This window comes from Seriola dumerili, unplaced genomic scaffold (genome assembly GCF_002260705.1).
Source record: "Seriola dumerili isolate Sdu_G_001 unplaced genomic scaffold, Sdu_1.0 BDQW01002134.1, whole genome shotgun sequence".
NCBI lineage: Eukaryota > Metazoa > Chordata > Actinopteri > Carangiformes > Carangidae > Seriola > Seriola dumerili.
The window spans coordinates 102125-119248 of NW_019176389.1; the positions used below are offsets into that span (position 1 = coordinate 102125).

General features: G+C 38.6%; 1 protein-coding gene across 1 annotated transcript; it reads right to left on the minus strand.

Annotated features, from left to right (window-relative positions):
• Positions 1 to 2649: 2649 nt before the first annotated feature.
• Positions 2650 to 12711, minus strand: pmm1 (phosphomannomutase 1). Its single transcript, XM_022769019.1, has 8 exons — positions 12350 to 12711; positions 11406 to 11523; positions 9882 to 9958; positions 9516 to 9607; positions 9079 to 9178; positions 8254 to 8329; positions 5172 to 5287; positions 2650 to 3958 (listed from the first exon to the last, which is right to left on the minus strand). The coding sequence occupies exons 1-8, from the start codon at positions 12431 to 12433 to the stop codon at positions 3839 to 3841; spliced, it is 783 nt and encodes a 260-aa protein (XP_022624740.1). The 5' UTR covers positions 12434 to 12711; the 3' UTR covers positions 2650 to 3838.
• Positions 12712 to 17124: the final 4413 nt, after the last annotated feature.

Here is a 17124-nt window from a genome sequence, read left to right on the forward strand (position 1 = left end):
GCTGTGTGTGTGAAACTGACCATTTATTCAGTGTTAGTAAAGTCACATGTTTGATTAATTTATACTTTGTGTTCAAAGTCAAATTTCAGATGGGAGAATAAAGTTACTCTGATTTGTCAATCAACTGTGAAAAATATGAAACATTGGGGAAAACTGTAAACATAACTGAGGTGCAGATCTTCAAACTGAGGCGTGATTGCTGAGCAGAGGTGGACAGTAACAAAATACATTAACTTGAGTCTTTACTCAAGTATATTTTCTGAGTATCTGTACTTTACTTGAGTATTATTTTTGTTTTTGTAAATTCATGACTCCATTACTCTTAAAAGTCAAATATTGTAGTTTTGACTCCACTACATTTCTGAAGTGAAGTGAAGTACTCTTACTTTGGAGCAGAGCTTTTAGTCAGAGGACTGAATTTTATTTTATTTTGAAAATGTGATAGACCATACAATGTGTTCATCACAGGAACAAAACCAAATACAGTCAACTCCTCCACTGTTGGCCATGTTTGAACTTGTCAGTGTCCTAACAATGGCCACTAGATAAAGATGAGGCCAAGGATTCTTCAAATCCATGTTTTAAATTTTTAAATTAAATAAAGATTCCTTTTGTTTTAAATGTTTGCTGTACAGTCAGTCAGTGCTTAACTCAAGTAAAAATTTGACTGAACAACTTGGAGTCATATTTGACTAATTCAGCTGTGTACTTTGTCCACTTCTGCTGCTGAGTGTACAGTGAGGAGGAGAGCGAGGCAGGACAAAAGGCTGAATTCAGTTTTACTTCCCTTCTTTGCAGCAGTTATGACTTGTTTACTTCACCAAAGTTTCCAGGTTCAAAGGTTAGGTGCGAGCAGGGGTTAAATGACTTGTCGTCACAACCTGCACTGTTTTTACATCAAGTGCAGAATTCAACAACAGAGATAAAAGAAAGTCGTTTAGGGACTTGAATAGGGTTGATGAGATTTGAATGATTGTGTTGCTAAGTGAAAGAAAGATGAAACGGCAGGTTGACAATCCTTAAAGCAGTAAATCACAGCTGGTTGTGCATTAGAAACCCAAATAAAATCTACACAAAAATCCAAAGCCCTTGACAGGACATCTCATGGTTTTCTTCTGGGTTTCAGGTCACCAGTTTAGACACATGATGTTAGGATGGAAAAGAGGAAGATTTATTTTAAAGTTGAGAGGGAATGTACTGAAGGTTGGAGGCAGAGAAAATTAATAGTTAGGAATTCAGTTTGTCTGAGAAGGAAAAAGCATCAAATGAGAGCAGGATTGAAGCAGAAATATCACATTAAACCAAATATAGACATTTAAAAAACAAACTATACCCAGTATTTTACTGTGAATGGAAAGTAATTTTTTTCCCACCTGAAAATACATATCCTTGGTTGTTTAGTCTTGTTTGTGGTTATTTATTTTGAATTATTTATTTGATGATTTGTTCAGATTTGTGTGTGTGTGTCCTCAGTTTACAAGCTTTTATATTTTGGGTAATACAGTCAAAGCTTGCACTGAAGAAATGTAAACTTCCACTATTAAAACTGCCACAACAGCACTGCAGACATCACCGTCAGGTTTTACTCCATTTGTTGTCCTGTTTGAAAACTCCTGTTTGGAAAAGGGTCTAGAGCCATGAATTGCTGAAAAACAAAACAATTTCTAAATCTCTTTTTCTATTATTAGAAAAACATGTATCTGTGTGTGATTTACTGAGTGTAGTCACGAGATGGTGAACTACACGACTTCATAGTTGGTGCCAATAGAGATCATTGTCACAATAATGTTGTTTGTAGATATTCAGGTTATATACTGTACTGTATATCATTTTCTATTATATCTGTCCCATAGAGTCTCTATGCATCTTGTCTCATCTGTTGGTGTCACTGCCTGAATTAGTTCAACATGAACCTTTGTTCATCTCTGTCACATCAAAGGGCACTTTGTTTTGTGGACGAACCACATGATTACTTCTACTGAGCCTTGAAAGAACATTAAAGCGTTTTAAGATTCACAGGTTTTGTGGGAGCTGTGTTTCTTTAGGTTGTGTGTGTGGAAGTGAGACTGTTAATGATCCAAGGGCCATGTAAAGCACCTCAAACCAGGTTCAGCCAATATCAGCAGTTCCAGTCCAACTCGCACCAACTGTTGCCAAAAAAATGAGAAGAAGCAGTTTGAGCAATGGACTACTTTCAACCTGTAGACTTGCCTCTGGGCAACACCTATAGACCAGGAAGTAATACACTCTACCGTTTAACTGCAGCTCTACAAATTAACTCTTGCACTGCCTGAGGCAATGACAATTATGACTGCTGTTTTCTGGCTGGAGAGCAACAGCAGGGGACTGACTGACTGACTGAGTGATCATAATTCCACCATTGGTCAACAAGAGTTTTAAGACCTTATTTTCCTTTATTTTAATTTCAGACTTTTTAAGACTTTTTAATGAGCCGCAGGAACCTTTGTTAAAATGTATTTCACTTTCAAAGAACCTGGGCAGACTGGATAGGAAAGTTTTTGGCGACCCCCAGTGGTCAAATGAAAAGGCCCCGTGGAGAACCTGCAGCGTGCTTACTGTATTTCTGAGGTCAAAGACCAGTTTGGTCCAACTAGGTTAAGAATGAGACTGGAGATCTGAAGTCGGTGAAATGATATCAAAAAAGATGTATTACAATGAATGAGTGAATTACATAAAATACATTTTTATCAACAAATGACTGAAAAGCAACATGATCAATCTTACAGTTAGAATCAGAGACGCAGTAAATTCTCCGCTGTGCATGTAAGTCTGTACATGATCCTTCTGATGTAAGAGTGTTTACAGTCAGACACAAGACTGCAGCTGATGTATGTGACTTATCAAAAGTCTTGTATTCACAATAACGATCCATCCATCAACTTGTTATGGGAAAATTAAACTGGCAGTTTTCACATTTTTAAAACGTATTTAAAGAAAAAAAAAAGCAGCTGTTGAAAACAGCATAACCCTTTGCAACAAGGAATCAAGCAATAAGCATCAATACATACAGTCACCACGTGTACAACAGCGTGCAGGCCATGATACAGCTTGTAAAAATATTTTACATAAAAAGCTGTCGAAACTGACTGACAAAAGTTTGTAGAGTGACTTGGTCACAGTAGCTTAATTCACTGGTTAAGATGAATCCATTGAGTCAGTAATGTTCAATTTGAAATATAAATCTCATAAATTGTCACTTAAATGAAGCAAAATGAGCAACACTAGCAAACGTCTTTCATTGAGGTTTTACCATCAACAAATTTCATCCACCTCAGAGCTGTAGAGACGTTAAAACACCTGGAATGATTCATATATCCTCGAGAGGGGGAAAGGTCCACATCTTCTTTAACGCTTTACTCACAAAACAACAAGCAAAAGTCACCTGTTTTAAAATCTCTCTCCTTTAGAAGTATTCAACAACACGATACCAACCACTGGTATAAAATCATCCCAACATTAGTGCAAAACATCATTCTATAGATACATATAAAGTAATGTGGAGTATTAACTTTCATTTCATAATCTCTCAAGCATTTGGTTAACTTTATGTTATATCTTTATGTTATATGCTACACATCGCAGAGGTGTGACTCTGCAGTCAAACACAGCATTAAAACCTCACACATCAACATGTAACACTTCAGTTACTGTCCCTTTTAAAAAAAAAACATGGAGAAAATCAGTAGTTTAGCTTTTAGCAGTTCATAAAAAGCCTGGTGTCGTACCAGCAGAGTCATACATGTGGGAGTTCAGAGGGGCTTGTGGGTAAAGGGACCGGGGGCATAGGAGGAGAGGGGGGGTGGGGTAGTTCAGTGCATCATGACTCGTGTGGTGCATCAAAAAAAAGCTCCCGACAGAGTCTGGCCGTGTCCTCCGGACAGTAGACTGTGAAGCCGATGGTCCGCGGGTCGTTGAAAATTTCATAGTCATTTCCTCCCTACAGAGAGAATCATTAACATCATGAAGCAGAACACGGAGCCGATTACTGCGGCTTGATTTGGCTTCTTCTGTTTGATCAGCGTTCGTTTAGTAATCTACTTTAACCCCTCAGCCTTTAGTTGTTGACCTAGTTGGTACTGCAATTAGCAAATATTGATGGATTCTTGGTGCCTTGTTTCTTTATATTATTATATAATTATTTATCATGATGAAATCTTCCGTAAGTTTAGATGTTTTTATGTCTCTATTTATTGTTTATTTATTTATGATGTGTACTGGTTATATTGTTGAATACTGCTGCAAACCAAATTGCCCCACAGGGACAATAAAGACTTTCTATCTATTTAACTTTACAAACAGTGGAAGGCCTCAGGTTTATTTCTGTGTTACTGACGATTACAGAGAAAACTGTGCAGAACAGTAATAAAAGTAGGGTCAAACTAACTCTCTCATACTCTGGCTGACCTCAGCCCTCATCCAACATCTGTGAGCCTTGTCAACCAGAATCCGTTTTCGACCTGACTAAAGGCTCTTGCAGCTGAATAGGAACAAATTTCTGCAGCCATTTTTCAAATTTTTCCAAGAAGTGTGACCACTAGGGACATTTCCAGTTTGGCGGTCAATATATCATTGAAATATCCAACCCATGAAATAAAAAAGGGGGGCAGTCATGTATTTTGACCATGGTAACTGTTATACTGTAATAAACTATTGGCTGACTGATAAAATGACGACTCCCTACCTTTGAAGCAGTCGTGTTTGAAGTATGTTTGTTTTTGTTAGTTTACTGCCTGGTTATGAACTCCTAACCAATGACTTAGCCAGCTATTCTTTTCTCTGGGAAATAAAAATTTGATTGGATAACTCTATTTTGAGGGTTTTAGCTTCACTTGTCAAGCTGCTATAGCTAGCAGCCAGCCCCCTCTATTGGCCAAAACAAGCTCAACGGTAGACGTCCGTTTTAAATTACAAACGTTAAAATGGGGACAGCTCCAACTGCAGACAGGCCACCATAAACTGGGACTGTCCCATGAAAATTGGGGACATCTGGTCACCCTGTTCTACAGCAGCTTATTAATCCCTGCAGTTTACAATGAGATGTTCAACACATCACATATGAGTGTAATATTTTCTGTGTAATATACACAACAGTGTTTCTCTCACAGGCCTGCATCTAGCTCTGCTGTTAACACTTCCAGAGACGAACTTACATCTGAGGTCTCGTTGCCAAAGAAGTAGATGGCGTCCAGGCCTTCACTCTGCAGCAGCTCCAGACACAGTCTCTTGTCCCAGCCCTCCGGAAAAATGTCAAAGCTGATGAGACCACCTAAAACAAGATGATAACAAACATCCCACTTTGTTATAATCATCGACTTTATCATATACACAGTGGATTTCTTGAACAAATACACAACATACTTTCAGCAAGGAACAGACAAAGCAGTGTTAATGTTACCTTTACATACAATACAGTTTTTATTAACCAGTCCACTCTTCCACTTGTATTTACAGTCAACACCTCCAGCTCTGCAGAACAAATGTTCTTTACGCTTTTTTTTTAGCTCCAGCAGGGACAAACCTGTTTGTTCTGGCAGTTCAGGGAACTCATTGGCACAAAGATGAACTCTACACAAAAGAAATGATGTGTCACAAATGAACACACATACTATTTGTGTTCATTTGTGACCGCAAGTAATCCTCATGATATGTGTGATTGCAGCTGCAGCTCAGAGATAAGATCGTGACTGCAACGTTTTCTTTTCTAAAATCTTGCATTTACACAGTTACAGCTCTGGCTCTCATTACAGCTCATTTTGGTTCTTCACTTTAAAATTCTCAGAAGCTCTGTTGTTGCTCAGCTGTGTGTTGACATTTGAACTGTGAAAGGAAGCTGAAAAGCCTCCTGCAAAGTTCTTGCCTTTCTATTTTCTTTCCCTTCCCTTCCCCCCCTTTCCACCTTAAATTCTTTTCACTGCTTTGTTTCTCAGCTGAAGACTTAAAGAGCCAACAACAAAGGCAACAGCTGAGAAGCATCCAGCCAATCAGAGGGCTGTATCCCTCACACACCCTCTATACGCCTCCATCCTAAACACCTTCAACCCCAGACTATAAACACCTCAGTGATTCAGGCACATCTGTAGCAACCCATCCCCCCAGCCTGCTGTTTTCCCTCCTGAGCAGAGACCATGTAAAGGCTGCTGAGCTGCTGACAATGCATGTGTAACCTTACTCAACCTTCACTCAATCCAATTACACAACCCGCCTTAATAAATAAGGGCTAGCAAGCATTCTGGGTAAAGTACACAATAGGTGAAACGTTGAAGGGAAAACATAGACAGAAAGCTGATAAAAAAAAGTCAATGAATACAATGAATGTTCAACATTGCAGCGACATTCTCCTGATGTAGATATAGGACATGTATGTGTTGTCTTTGAGTACGTCTCCTCCTCTGTGTATGGAAGACCTTTTTTAAAATACCTTTCAAATTCTATTATTTATTCATGAATTAATAAATGTATTTATAAATGTGTTTTATTCTGCTTTTGTAAATCCATTTATAAATTTGAAGTGTTAATTGATGGATTAATCATTAATTTATAACTTCTTGAAAAGGGAATCCAGTTATTTATTCCCATTTTTAAACTGCTTTTTCTAATAGTTATTCAAATTCTATTATTTATTGGTTTATTTAATGAGAGTTTTATGCTGTTTTTGTAAATCTATTTTTAAATGATAAGTATTTATTAATGGATTAATTGTTCATTTATAAATTCTTTTTACAATCCCTATTTTAATGCCTATTAAAATACAAAAATGAAGGAACTGATTTATTACTTTTCCTGTGACATCCCTGGTCCTCCGTACTGTGATCGGTATCATTTAATAAAGAAAAAAACATCATCAGTCTCGGTGTCCCTCACATTCTGTACACTGAGTGCAGATTGGATAGAGTGTCAGGTTTATATAACACCTACTGCAGAGATCACCTGTATCAGCTGACAAGAGGGGCAGTGCAGAAGGTGATAAAGAAATAAATGATAAACTCTGTACATCCTCCGCTGCAAATGACACCAAAAACACACACCTGCTTTCCTCAGCAGCCTAAACTGATATTTTACAGCAGCTGACCCTCGGACTTTGGGTAATCAGATATCTGTGAACTCAGTTATTAGATATAAAATAATGTCACACCTCTCTTGTCTTTCTTTCTTTGGAATAGAGTGTCAAGGAAAAACAAGCCAGACTGTTTGGTTTGTTTGTCTGAACTATGAACATCCTTCACACGTCATCAGCAGAGACTCACACCTCGCAGAGCACGTAAGCAAACATTGAGCGTCCGATTCACCTTAACTGCTGTGCTGAAAGAGGGAACAGTGTGTGTGTAATAGTTAACTGAGGGCTCCAATGTCCAGCAGAAGGTCCTCCACACATCAGTAAGTGTGAGGAGGCAGAGGGATCTTCTTTATTAAACACAGATAGGAGAGACAGACAAACACAAATGCTGAAAAACTGGTTTGTCATTAAACTGTAACCAGGAGGTTTTATTTCCTGAGAGAAATTCCTCTAGCAATAGAAACAATTATGCTGTTACAGTCCTGACTGCTATTATAGGGAGAGCGACAGTGTTCAAATTATACAAGAGCTACCAATGTCCAACACAAAGCCTGAAGGACACAGTGTTGGGTTCATGATTATTAACCAGATCTGAGCTTTGTTCAAACCCTCACAGCTGTATTTTAAATTCTAGAGGCAGTCACAGTTTCCAAAGCTACAACTTAATATGAATAATGTGTATGAAGTGATGAACTCCAAAAAATAAAATTCACATGAACATTCACATTCACATCACACACTAAGAAGACTTCACTGCTGCTTCAACATGACAATAACATTAAACATTATGCACATGATATAATTTATAATGTATAATATTATTGTCATGTTTTTTTGGGATATGTTTACCTTTGTAACATGTTTAGCTCTTGAAAAAATTGTTAAAACAGGGAATAATGATAAAATGAAGACAATGTTGATCGGCCATGTGCGGTGGTTTAGTCTGATTTATAAGTTATAATACGTCCTCTGAGCAACTGTGACCGAACACTACAGTGATTGATTCAGATGCGACTTCTCTCCCTCATCTGACACAGAAGCAAAGCGTTAAGTGGCTCATTTAGCGACCTGGTTAAAACTAAAGAGAATCTATTATCGTATCATTTTTTTAGACCTTATTACTTTGTGGTTAATTACTAAATTAAAAACAGCAGCAGTTTTTTGTTCGACGCTCTCACCTTTAGTGAACCGTAGTCCCTTTCCAGCAAACTCCTCTTTTAGGGCAGCAACAAATTTCTCCCTGATCTTCTCTCTCTGTGGAGAAAAAGACAAAGCAGTCAGATTTAAGCAGGAAGCCTTGTGTATTCATTTAGGAATCTGACTGTGACTATATTTTACTTCTTATTTATGGCAGTTTTACAAGATTAAAACAGACAAACATACAGTGGTTAGAGAAAAGAGGGTAAAATGATAAATGTATCCTGTATGAAAGTAACAGAGGGTCCAGCAGGGAGCTGGAGGGTTAAACCTCTCTTCTTCTCTGCTATCTGCTTCCTCCATATCACCCGGCCCTGTGAGCCATCAATGGACAGCCTGTTAAGCTGCCCTGAAAACTCACCATTGTTTGACCTCTGTCTGCTTAATTGAGCACATTTCATGAATCAGTGAAACAGAGACAGAGAGTTGGTTCAACCCTGACTCTCTGTTTGCTTTTTTTTTTTTTTGCATTTTAATAAGGTTTAGGCAAAAATGGCAAACACTCCTCTATATAACTGTACGAGCAGCCAGTGTGAGTGACACAGAGGTGATGCAGACAGCAGAGGAATGATATGCTAACCCATAAATAGCGACTACAGACCACGTCAGGCTTATCTCTAGTTAATCTGCTGTCAGACAGATTGCATCATTCTCTCACCACCATCACAGCGGCTGAATGTTTGATGGGGATGTATTGTATTCAGACTTTATGACCCCTCCTCGTATAGTGACAAATAAAATGTCCTGTCTACATCATGCATGCTGATCGCTCACTAATAATGTACGAGTGACAAAAGTATTTTAACCTTGTCGATTTCGGAGAATTCGATTCGCTCCTCCGGCGTGCAGCTCCGACCAATGGGAGAAATGTTGATCATTCCATTCCTGAACTCAATGAACGTCCCCCTGCCGGCGTGGTCAAAAGGGATGCAGGGTTAAATGACATTAAAAAGAGACGTAACTGAGACACAGACCTGATTTCGGTCGGACATGACACCAAGTCTACAAACAGAGCAAACGAAGAAGACGTGTGGAGATTGTGTTTTAACTTTATTTTTACACGGACGTCACAAGAGGCACGTTTGTTCTGCTTCAACAGATCAGTGCTGATAAAGGAATTTAGCATTCTCGCATACAAAGAATGCAAGTCAAAGGTGTGTGTGTGTGTGTGTGTGTGTGTGTGCACCTGGGGGTTTAAGTAACTAGCAGCCTAATTGTTGTGCGAGTTTGGTCACAGTCTCACCTTTTCTTCGGCAGCTTGATGAGCCCCATGTAGCTGAGGCAGAAGTTGATCAGGTCCTGCAGAAGCTCCTCACCTATCTGGTTCTGAATCGCCTGCCAAGAGAAAAATGCACTTTATTAATAAACAAAATGACAGACTGTGCTCTGTCGCAATGTTTTTATACTTTAGATTTTTACTGACAGTTTAATACAGCTGGTTAAAATGATTAAGTGTATCAACATGGAGAAGAAAAAGTCCTCCCCATCAGCTCTACAGGGGTAACATGTGAAGAATGTACAGTATGTGCTACATGCATGCAGTCCCGTGTGCTGCCCTCAAGACAGATAATGTGTAGCGTACCAGCTGACAATGTGGCGGATCACTTACATGTTTTGAGAGGAGTTTCCCATCTTTGTACTGCACTGTCCCGTTCTCAGCAAATACATAGTCAAACTTGTGTATCACTGCAAAGAGAGGAGGCAGGTGAAATTAGAGTAAATGCGCAGATTGACTCTCTAAAACCTGCACGCTCAAGTGAATCAGTGGCTCTTCACTATTAATACAGAAGAACAGAACAGCCCGCTATATTAAACTGGTAGCAGATTACAGTGTATGTAACACATTGCCTGGAAAAGTCAAGTGTAATCTGTCTGACCTTCCCACGCTGACCTTTGTGTTCTTTGCCAACAACACTCAGCAGGGAAAGTCTAACTTTGTCTATCAGACCAGGAGCACCGTGAGACCAGCAGAGTGACGTGATGCTGTGGGCGGGGCCACCAGAAAAAACATGTTTTTGGATTGTTTCGATGGGTGTTTATTAAAAGTGTCTAAAACAGGTTTGTTCTGGTGGCCCCGCCCACAGCAACACGTCACTCTGCTGGTCTGACGGTGCTCCTGGTCTGATCTCCTACCTGGGAGCGAGCTGATCAGAATCTACTGCAGGGGATGAACCGACTGTATATGGCTGACCTCACACAACCCCACGACAGAACACCTGAACTGTCCCTTTAAATCAGCTGTCTGTTACTGGAAAAAGTGATTAATTAGTTCATACATAGTGTAATACATTCTCACTGATGGCGTTGTAAAACTGACCATAATAATAACTTTTTTCATCATCAATAAAACATATTGCAGTAATCTTAATATTATGTCTAACATTTTCTGATAGGTCATCACATACACAGCAACAGCAGCTACAACAACATCAGCTGCGTCTGTGTGCATCATGAAATATAAACAGATCCACCTTTAGCACCGTTGGCATGCTGGTTAAAACCACAAGGCTCTTTCTTTGGCAGAATACATCTACATTCCAGGTGCAGCAGCCCAATATTGACCGATAGAGAGGTTTTCAGCCTGTCCACGCAGGTGTGTGTTAACCCAGCTGGGACGTTGCTGGCACTGCAGTGTAAGGGTCAGTGTGCCAGTGTGTTTTGGCAGCAGGTTTGGGAGTCACAGGTTGATAAAGCAAAAGTAAAATGAACCACTGGAGTTGTCATGTGAGGTCAGATGTCAGTGACGGCACAGGAGTCTAAGTTTAGTATGTTCCCGTTTTCAACTGTGACTCCCAACGTGCTGTTGCCAAATCCTCTTAAGGCATCGATGACGAGTTTAAATGCAACAGTTACTAGCCCAACGCTATTGCTGCATAGACAGAGGAACAGAAGGATCGTTATCCTCCTTTTATATCTCTATAATCATCTCTATTTAGATGCTGGAGGCAAAGACCTTAATTCGAACTTGTGGCCTAAATCCTAAATGATTCCCAGGACTCATCCTCTCTGCTCCACTCTCTGCAGACTTGTGTCCAATTAAGCAGACGTTACAGTAAAAAGTGTCAGGTCACGCAGTGTCATCCAGCTGGGTGAATGGTATACAGTGTATTTAGACAGGAAGCAGACCGCTCACCGTCATCCCCCTCCCCGAGCTGCTCTGCTATCTTGGAGTAGTCGGACCCTCCCACGATGCCGATCTTCACTTTCCTCCTCAGAGTCTGGAAGAACTCGTCCAGCTGTGGGTCGATTTTCTGCAGAAGACGGGAAAATGCACTTCATGTTATCCCTTTCTTATATACATATATCATTAAAAAGCTAAAATATACGTGTTTCTGATGCATTTTAACAGAGTGGTAACTGAGAACAATGTAGAATTTTCCTTTGTGGTGTCGCAACGTGAAACATGTCTCCAATTTTCTAACATGTGGGAGAAAAACGTCTGAGCTGCACACAAGGGAGACTGCATTATGTAAAACCTTGGCACGCACACACGCACACAAACACACACACACACACACACACACACACTGTTACCTTAGATAAACCCATTCAAGCAGTCAACCTCAATGTCCACACAAGAAAGACACATAAATCATTACAAATTATAATAATAATAATAAAAAAAGATGATTTTTCTCAACTTTCTAAATGACTGCCACACTCAAAAACTTCAGACACTTCAGATAATATTAGAGTATATTAGTTTTAAAAAAAAAAAATACAAATTAAGCCCACGTGAGGTGACAGACAAGACATTCACAGACATTCAGGCAAGACGCAAATGTGTCACCAGATACACACACCATCACATGAAGCAGGGACCGTGCATTAGTCTGAGGTATGTGAGGTAAACAGTGATGGGGTAACGCTGCTGTCTGTGCAGGAGGAAGGAAAGAGTTTAAGATAATATGAAAATACAGTGTGAGCTCTTAAAAAGGACAGCGTGTGCTTTCATCCCCAGTCTGTCTCCAGCGCTGGATGAAGACGAGGAAGGCAGAGCCGCAGAGGAGCACGGAGCTCTTACGAAAGCTCGTAATGACCACAAACGGTCGAATCCTGCCCGGGGTGTCAGCTCACCTCTCTGGGTGGCGTCAGGGTGCCGTCCACGTCAAACAGACACAGGATGTTTCGGTCCGACGAGAGGCCGTTTGATCTCTGCATTTCTTCTTCTCTTTGAGTTGCTCTTGGTTACTGATTGCACTTTTGATGGGAGGTTGTCACAGGTCCGCTCCCGTGCAAAACAAATGCAAAAAAAAAAGAAAAGAAAAAAGAAATTACATTCAAAAGAAGCAGTTAGCTGAAATATTTCAATAAATAAAATAGACTTCGCGGCTTTAAATGCGGTGAATTGTCTCTTATACGAGCTCACGGCTACTTCAGCTGTCTCGGGTTGGTCCGGCTCGGCTCGGCTCGGCTCAGCGAAACACCCGAGCTCACACTTCAACAACCACAACGTGCTCAACGTGTCTAGTGTCTTTTGCAACACTGTATCTCACCAGCAGCCAATCACAGCCGGGGTGAGGGACATGACGTCGATAACGGGGGCGGGGCCGTTCAGTCAACATCGAACTGACCTTTTACCTAAAAGTGAAGAGGAGTGGAAGTGATGTTGTCACCTGTGTTTATTATTGTAGAGTAATACCTCATTTATTAATGAAAAGAACTTATATGATGATAATGAATAATAAACATACTTAAGAGTAGTGTAAGTAAAAAGTATATTAGTTCTTTAAAGTTCCTGAAGATATAATAATATTGATAAACAGATATGTATTTGAACTTTATTACGTCAGAAATATGCAAATATTACATATAACATATTGCCTTGAAATTGCATTTGCTTGCAAGTTTGAGTTTGTTATAATTACTCTATTACACCCAAATGAAGTGAATGCTTCATTCCAGTGTCTATAAGAATCAAGATTACAGTTACAAATGTAATCATGAAGGAATTTGTGAAAAGTGGACAATGTTTCTTCAATAAATACATCTTGCATGTGGCCGTCCCTCCTGTTGTGGTCGTCCTGTCTGCAAATGAAGAGAAACAAACTTTGTCTGTAGATTTTATGAGTGATTGAAGTTTTATAACGCCTCCTATTTATTAGAAGCAGCAACTTTTCAAAGAAAATACTGGACTACACAACAATGATATAATTGTTTCAAATTCAGCGCTCTAATTAGTTTTAATGGTTTCTTTTTGAAGTGGTATTTAACTGTGAACTGTTATTGCCCCCTCAGGCTCAGATCACATAAACCCCTCTTTATTTGATTACTGTCAACGGTCAATACTCAGATCAGCTGCTGTGTCACAGAGGCAGGTTTGCAGCTGAGACACAGCACTCCTAAAGTTTTATTTCTGGTGTCTGGCTGACATCGCTACTAATGACCCAAAGCAACAACACCATTCACTGAGAGATCTGATCTCATTATATAGGGTTGATCTATAAAATAATTCCTGCAATCAGTGATACAGTAACAGGTGAAGACAGGCACTCCCATGACTCCTTATAAATGGGATTAATTAAAGAAAAGTACCCTTTAATTCATGAGGTCGTGGCCTAAATCAAACCAACAACAGGAGCTGCTCTCATCCTCTGTTGAAGACTGCGTCAGTGGGCACTGTAAACTTTGTTTAAATATTTTTGTTATACTTATGACCTACTTCAGATGACCTCTAACCTTTGGAAAAGGTATAAGAACACCTGAATACCTGGTCGACTCTAATCTTTTCTAATATTGATTTATCTAGGATTGTCTAAGGGTAGCATAAAATTAGATTAGATTGGATTAACTGATATTATGATATAGAATAAAATTAGATTACATAACTTGCATTACGTATGATTAGATTCGATTATGTTTGATTAGATTATGATGCAGTAAATTAGATTAAATTTGATTATGATGCAGTAGATTAGATTATGATGCAGTAAATTAGATTAAATTAGATTATGATGCAGTAGATTAGATTAGATTATGATGCAGTAGATTAGATTAAATTAGATTATGATGCAGTAGATTAGATTAGATTATGATGCAGTAGATTAGATTAAATTAGATTATGATACAGTAGATTAGAATATGATGCAGTAGATTAGATTAGATTAGATTATGATGCAGTGGATTAGATTAAATTAGATTATGATGCAGTAGATTAGAATATGATGCAGTAGATTAGATTAGATTATGATGCAGTAGATTAGAATATGATGCAGTAGATTAGATTATGATGCTTTAGATTAGATCAGATTATGATGCAGTTGATTAGATTAGATCAGATTAAGATGCAGTCGATATTATATTATATTTTATTATATTATGATGCAGAAGATTAGATTATTGCATCATTAGATTATTGCATATATTATGATGCAGTAGATTATATTATATTATATTACTGTACTCACTAATACATGTTGCAGTGCACAGCAACAAAGTCAAAACTGAGTTACTTTCTGAGAACAGGGGAAAATGGTCGTTATGAAATTCCTAAAGTAAAACCATCAGTCATGCTTTTTCTACATTTCGCTCCTGTGTGGAATTGGAATTTTTGGTTTGTGTCACATACAAAAACATGAATTCATTCACCTTCAATCACCACACAGGAACGTGACCATCACATTTTGACTTCAAATTAAAGCTTACCTTTTGGTCTTAATGCTTTCAACGACACTCAAAGTCTCACCAGTTGTTGAAACTGCACAATATTTAGGTTTTAGGAAAATTTTCTCTGCAGCCTCTCATCTCCACTGACCCAACCCATCCACAAGAGGGCGGAGCGGGAGAGAGATAGAGATGGTGCCACTCAGGACAGGTATTCATCTCACTCACATTTTAGATTTGATAATGGATTTCACCAGTTAAGGGAGCAAGCTGTGTGGAATTATAAACAGGTGGTAGGGGTTGATTTAAGTTTTAACATAGTCATGATCTAACCAAAAGTTAAATACTGTCACTACATCTCTCACTAACTGTAGCAGGAGTGTCCGTCACACTGTGTTGACTGAAGCGATGAACTGGTTGTGCTTACCAGAGGAGGGCAGGGCCCTCATACAACAAATAGCCCTTTCCATTACATATGACAATATTTGTTTTACATGTGTAAATGAGAAATGTTTACATGGGAGATTTCTTGTGTGTCTAAAAGTGTGTGCTTTGCAAAACTGTTTGTATGTTGCAGCCGACTTCTGTTTGAAAAATGCTGCAGACTTTATCAGTAGTGGAAGTGCAGCCTAAACTTTAAACTCCATTTCAATATTAACACTTTTATAAAAACTGATTCAATAAGTAAATTTAAATTATGACCTGGGTCAAATTAAAGGTCAAATTATGATGTAGGAAATGTGGAATAGTGGTTTTTAAAAAAAGTTATATTTTCACAATTTATTGGAAAATTGACTTGGATTGATTTTATTGATGGTGATATAGGTATTTACCGTGTTGGTTTGTTTGTAGAGTGATGACCCAAAGTCACCTGGACTCAACTGATTGCTGGTACAAATTCTTATGGGGCAGTTTTGCAACAGGTGACAGGCTTAATACTGGCACCATAAATCACTTGTATGTTTTATCTTTTCCGCATTTCACAGCTATCTTAAATCAGCACTGCATGGACCTGAGGTTCAACATAAGTGATAGTGCCAGAGCACAACGCAGTATGACCCCTTTCGGTTTGGTATGTTACATATACACTGTTGCCCATAAAGTTGGAATAATTTTGTTTTCAGACACAATCCGCTGTTTATTCCTATTTAAATACATCAGTAATCACTTTTGACCAGGTGCAATGATTACATTATGTGTCCCAATTACCCAGGTGAAATGAATTCATGCTTAACATTTGTTTGGCGCTAAAAAAATATTCAAAAAAATATTTTATTCCAACTTTATGATCAGCAGTGTATATGTTACGTATGCTGGCATATGTAGGGTGTGTATATATGTTTGTATGTGCTTTGACCACACTGGCAGAATTGTGGTGTTTAGTTTCAGAGTTCTCTTCAGTTATTTATGCGTCTGATTTATTAGTAAACTGCTAAGGGACATGGTATGAGGAAGGAGGTAGTGGAGGATGATTATTGTCTAATCATAAACAGACTTATCATTAGCTTCTGAAATTATGCACACACTTTTTTATCTGACTTTGACCTCAAACTCCATGTTTCTTCCAATCCCAGCAGACAGGGTCTTACAGCTTTAACCTTTATTGGAGGGATAAGGTTGTCCTTTTTCTATTTATAGTCAACAAAACAGACCAAAACCAACATGTGTTTGTCTGTCCCTCACTACTCACCAACTTTCCTACTCTGTGTTTCTGTCTCTGATTTGTTCCTACTGAAGATTTAAATATTTAAAAACAGGCAACAAATAAATTTCATTTTTAAAAACGCTTAGAAATTTCTTAAAATAGCCAGGCAATGTAGTTTTTAGAGGGATACACGAATAAATAATGCGCTTTGTGGGGACTATTTTTGGATGTGGATTAATAAAAAACCAGTGCCTGCATTAAAATCCCTTATGTGTAGGAATTAAAATGTTCCAGATGAACAGTGATTATACATTCAGTTTCAAAAGGTCATTATTTTATGATCGAGCTGTTAAAATAAAGAGTAAATTACACACTTTGTCCTTTGTCCCTCAGCCAAACAGCCAAGACCTCAGCCAAAGGAAGTGGTATTATTATTATTATGTAATTATCATTGGTTATTATTTATTATCAGCTATTATTATTATTATTCCAAATGAACTACTAGACACATGAATTTCCCCTAGGGGCTAAATAAAGTGTCTATCTATCTGTGTGTGTGTGTGTGTGTGTGTGTGTGTGGCCTCCATGCTAACCCACCTGTCTG

Bases quoted from the DNA above. Each gene is read 5' to 3' on its own strand.
- pmm1 (XM_022769019.1), bottom strand. From the start codon at position 12,433: ATGCAGAGATCAAACGGCCTCTCGTCGGACCGAAACATCCTGTGTCTG. The intron at 11,524-12,349 runs GTGAGCTGACAC...CGTCTTCTGCAG, and splicing joins CCCTGACGCCACCCAGAGAG to AAAATCGACCCACAGCTGGA. The intron at 9,959-11,405 runs GTGAGCGGTCTG...CTCTCTTTGCAG, and splicing joins GCTCGGGGAGGGGGATGACG to TGATACACAAGTTTGACTAT.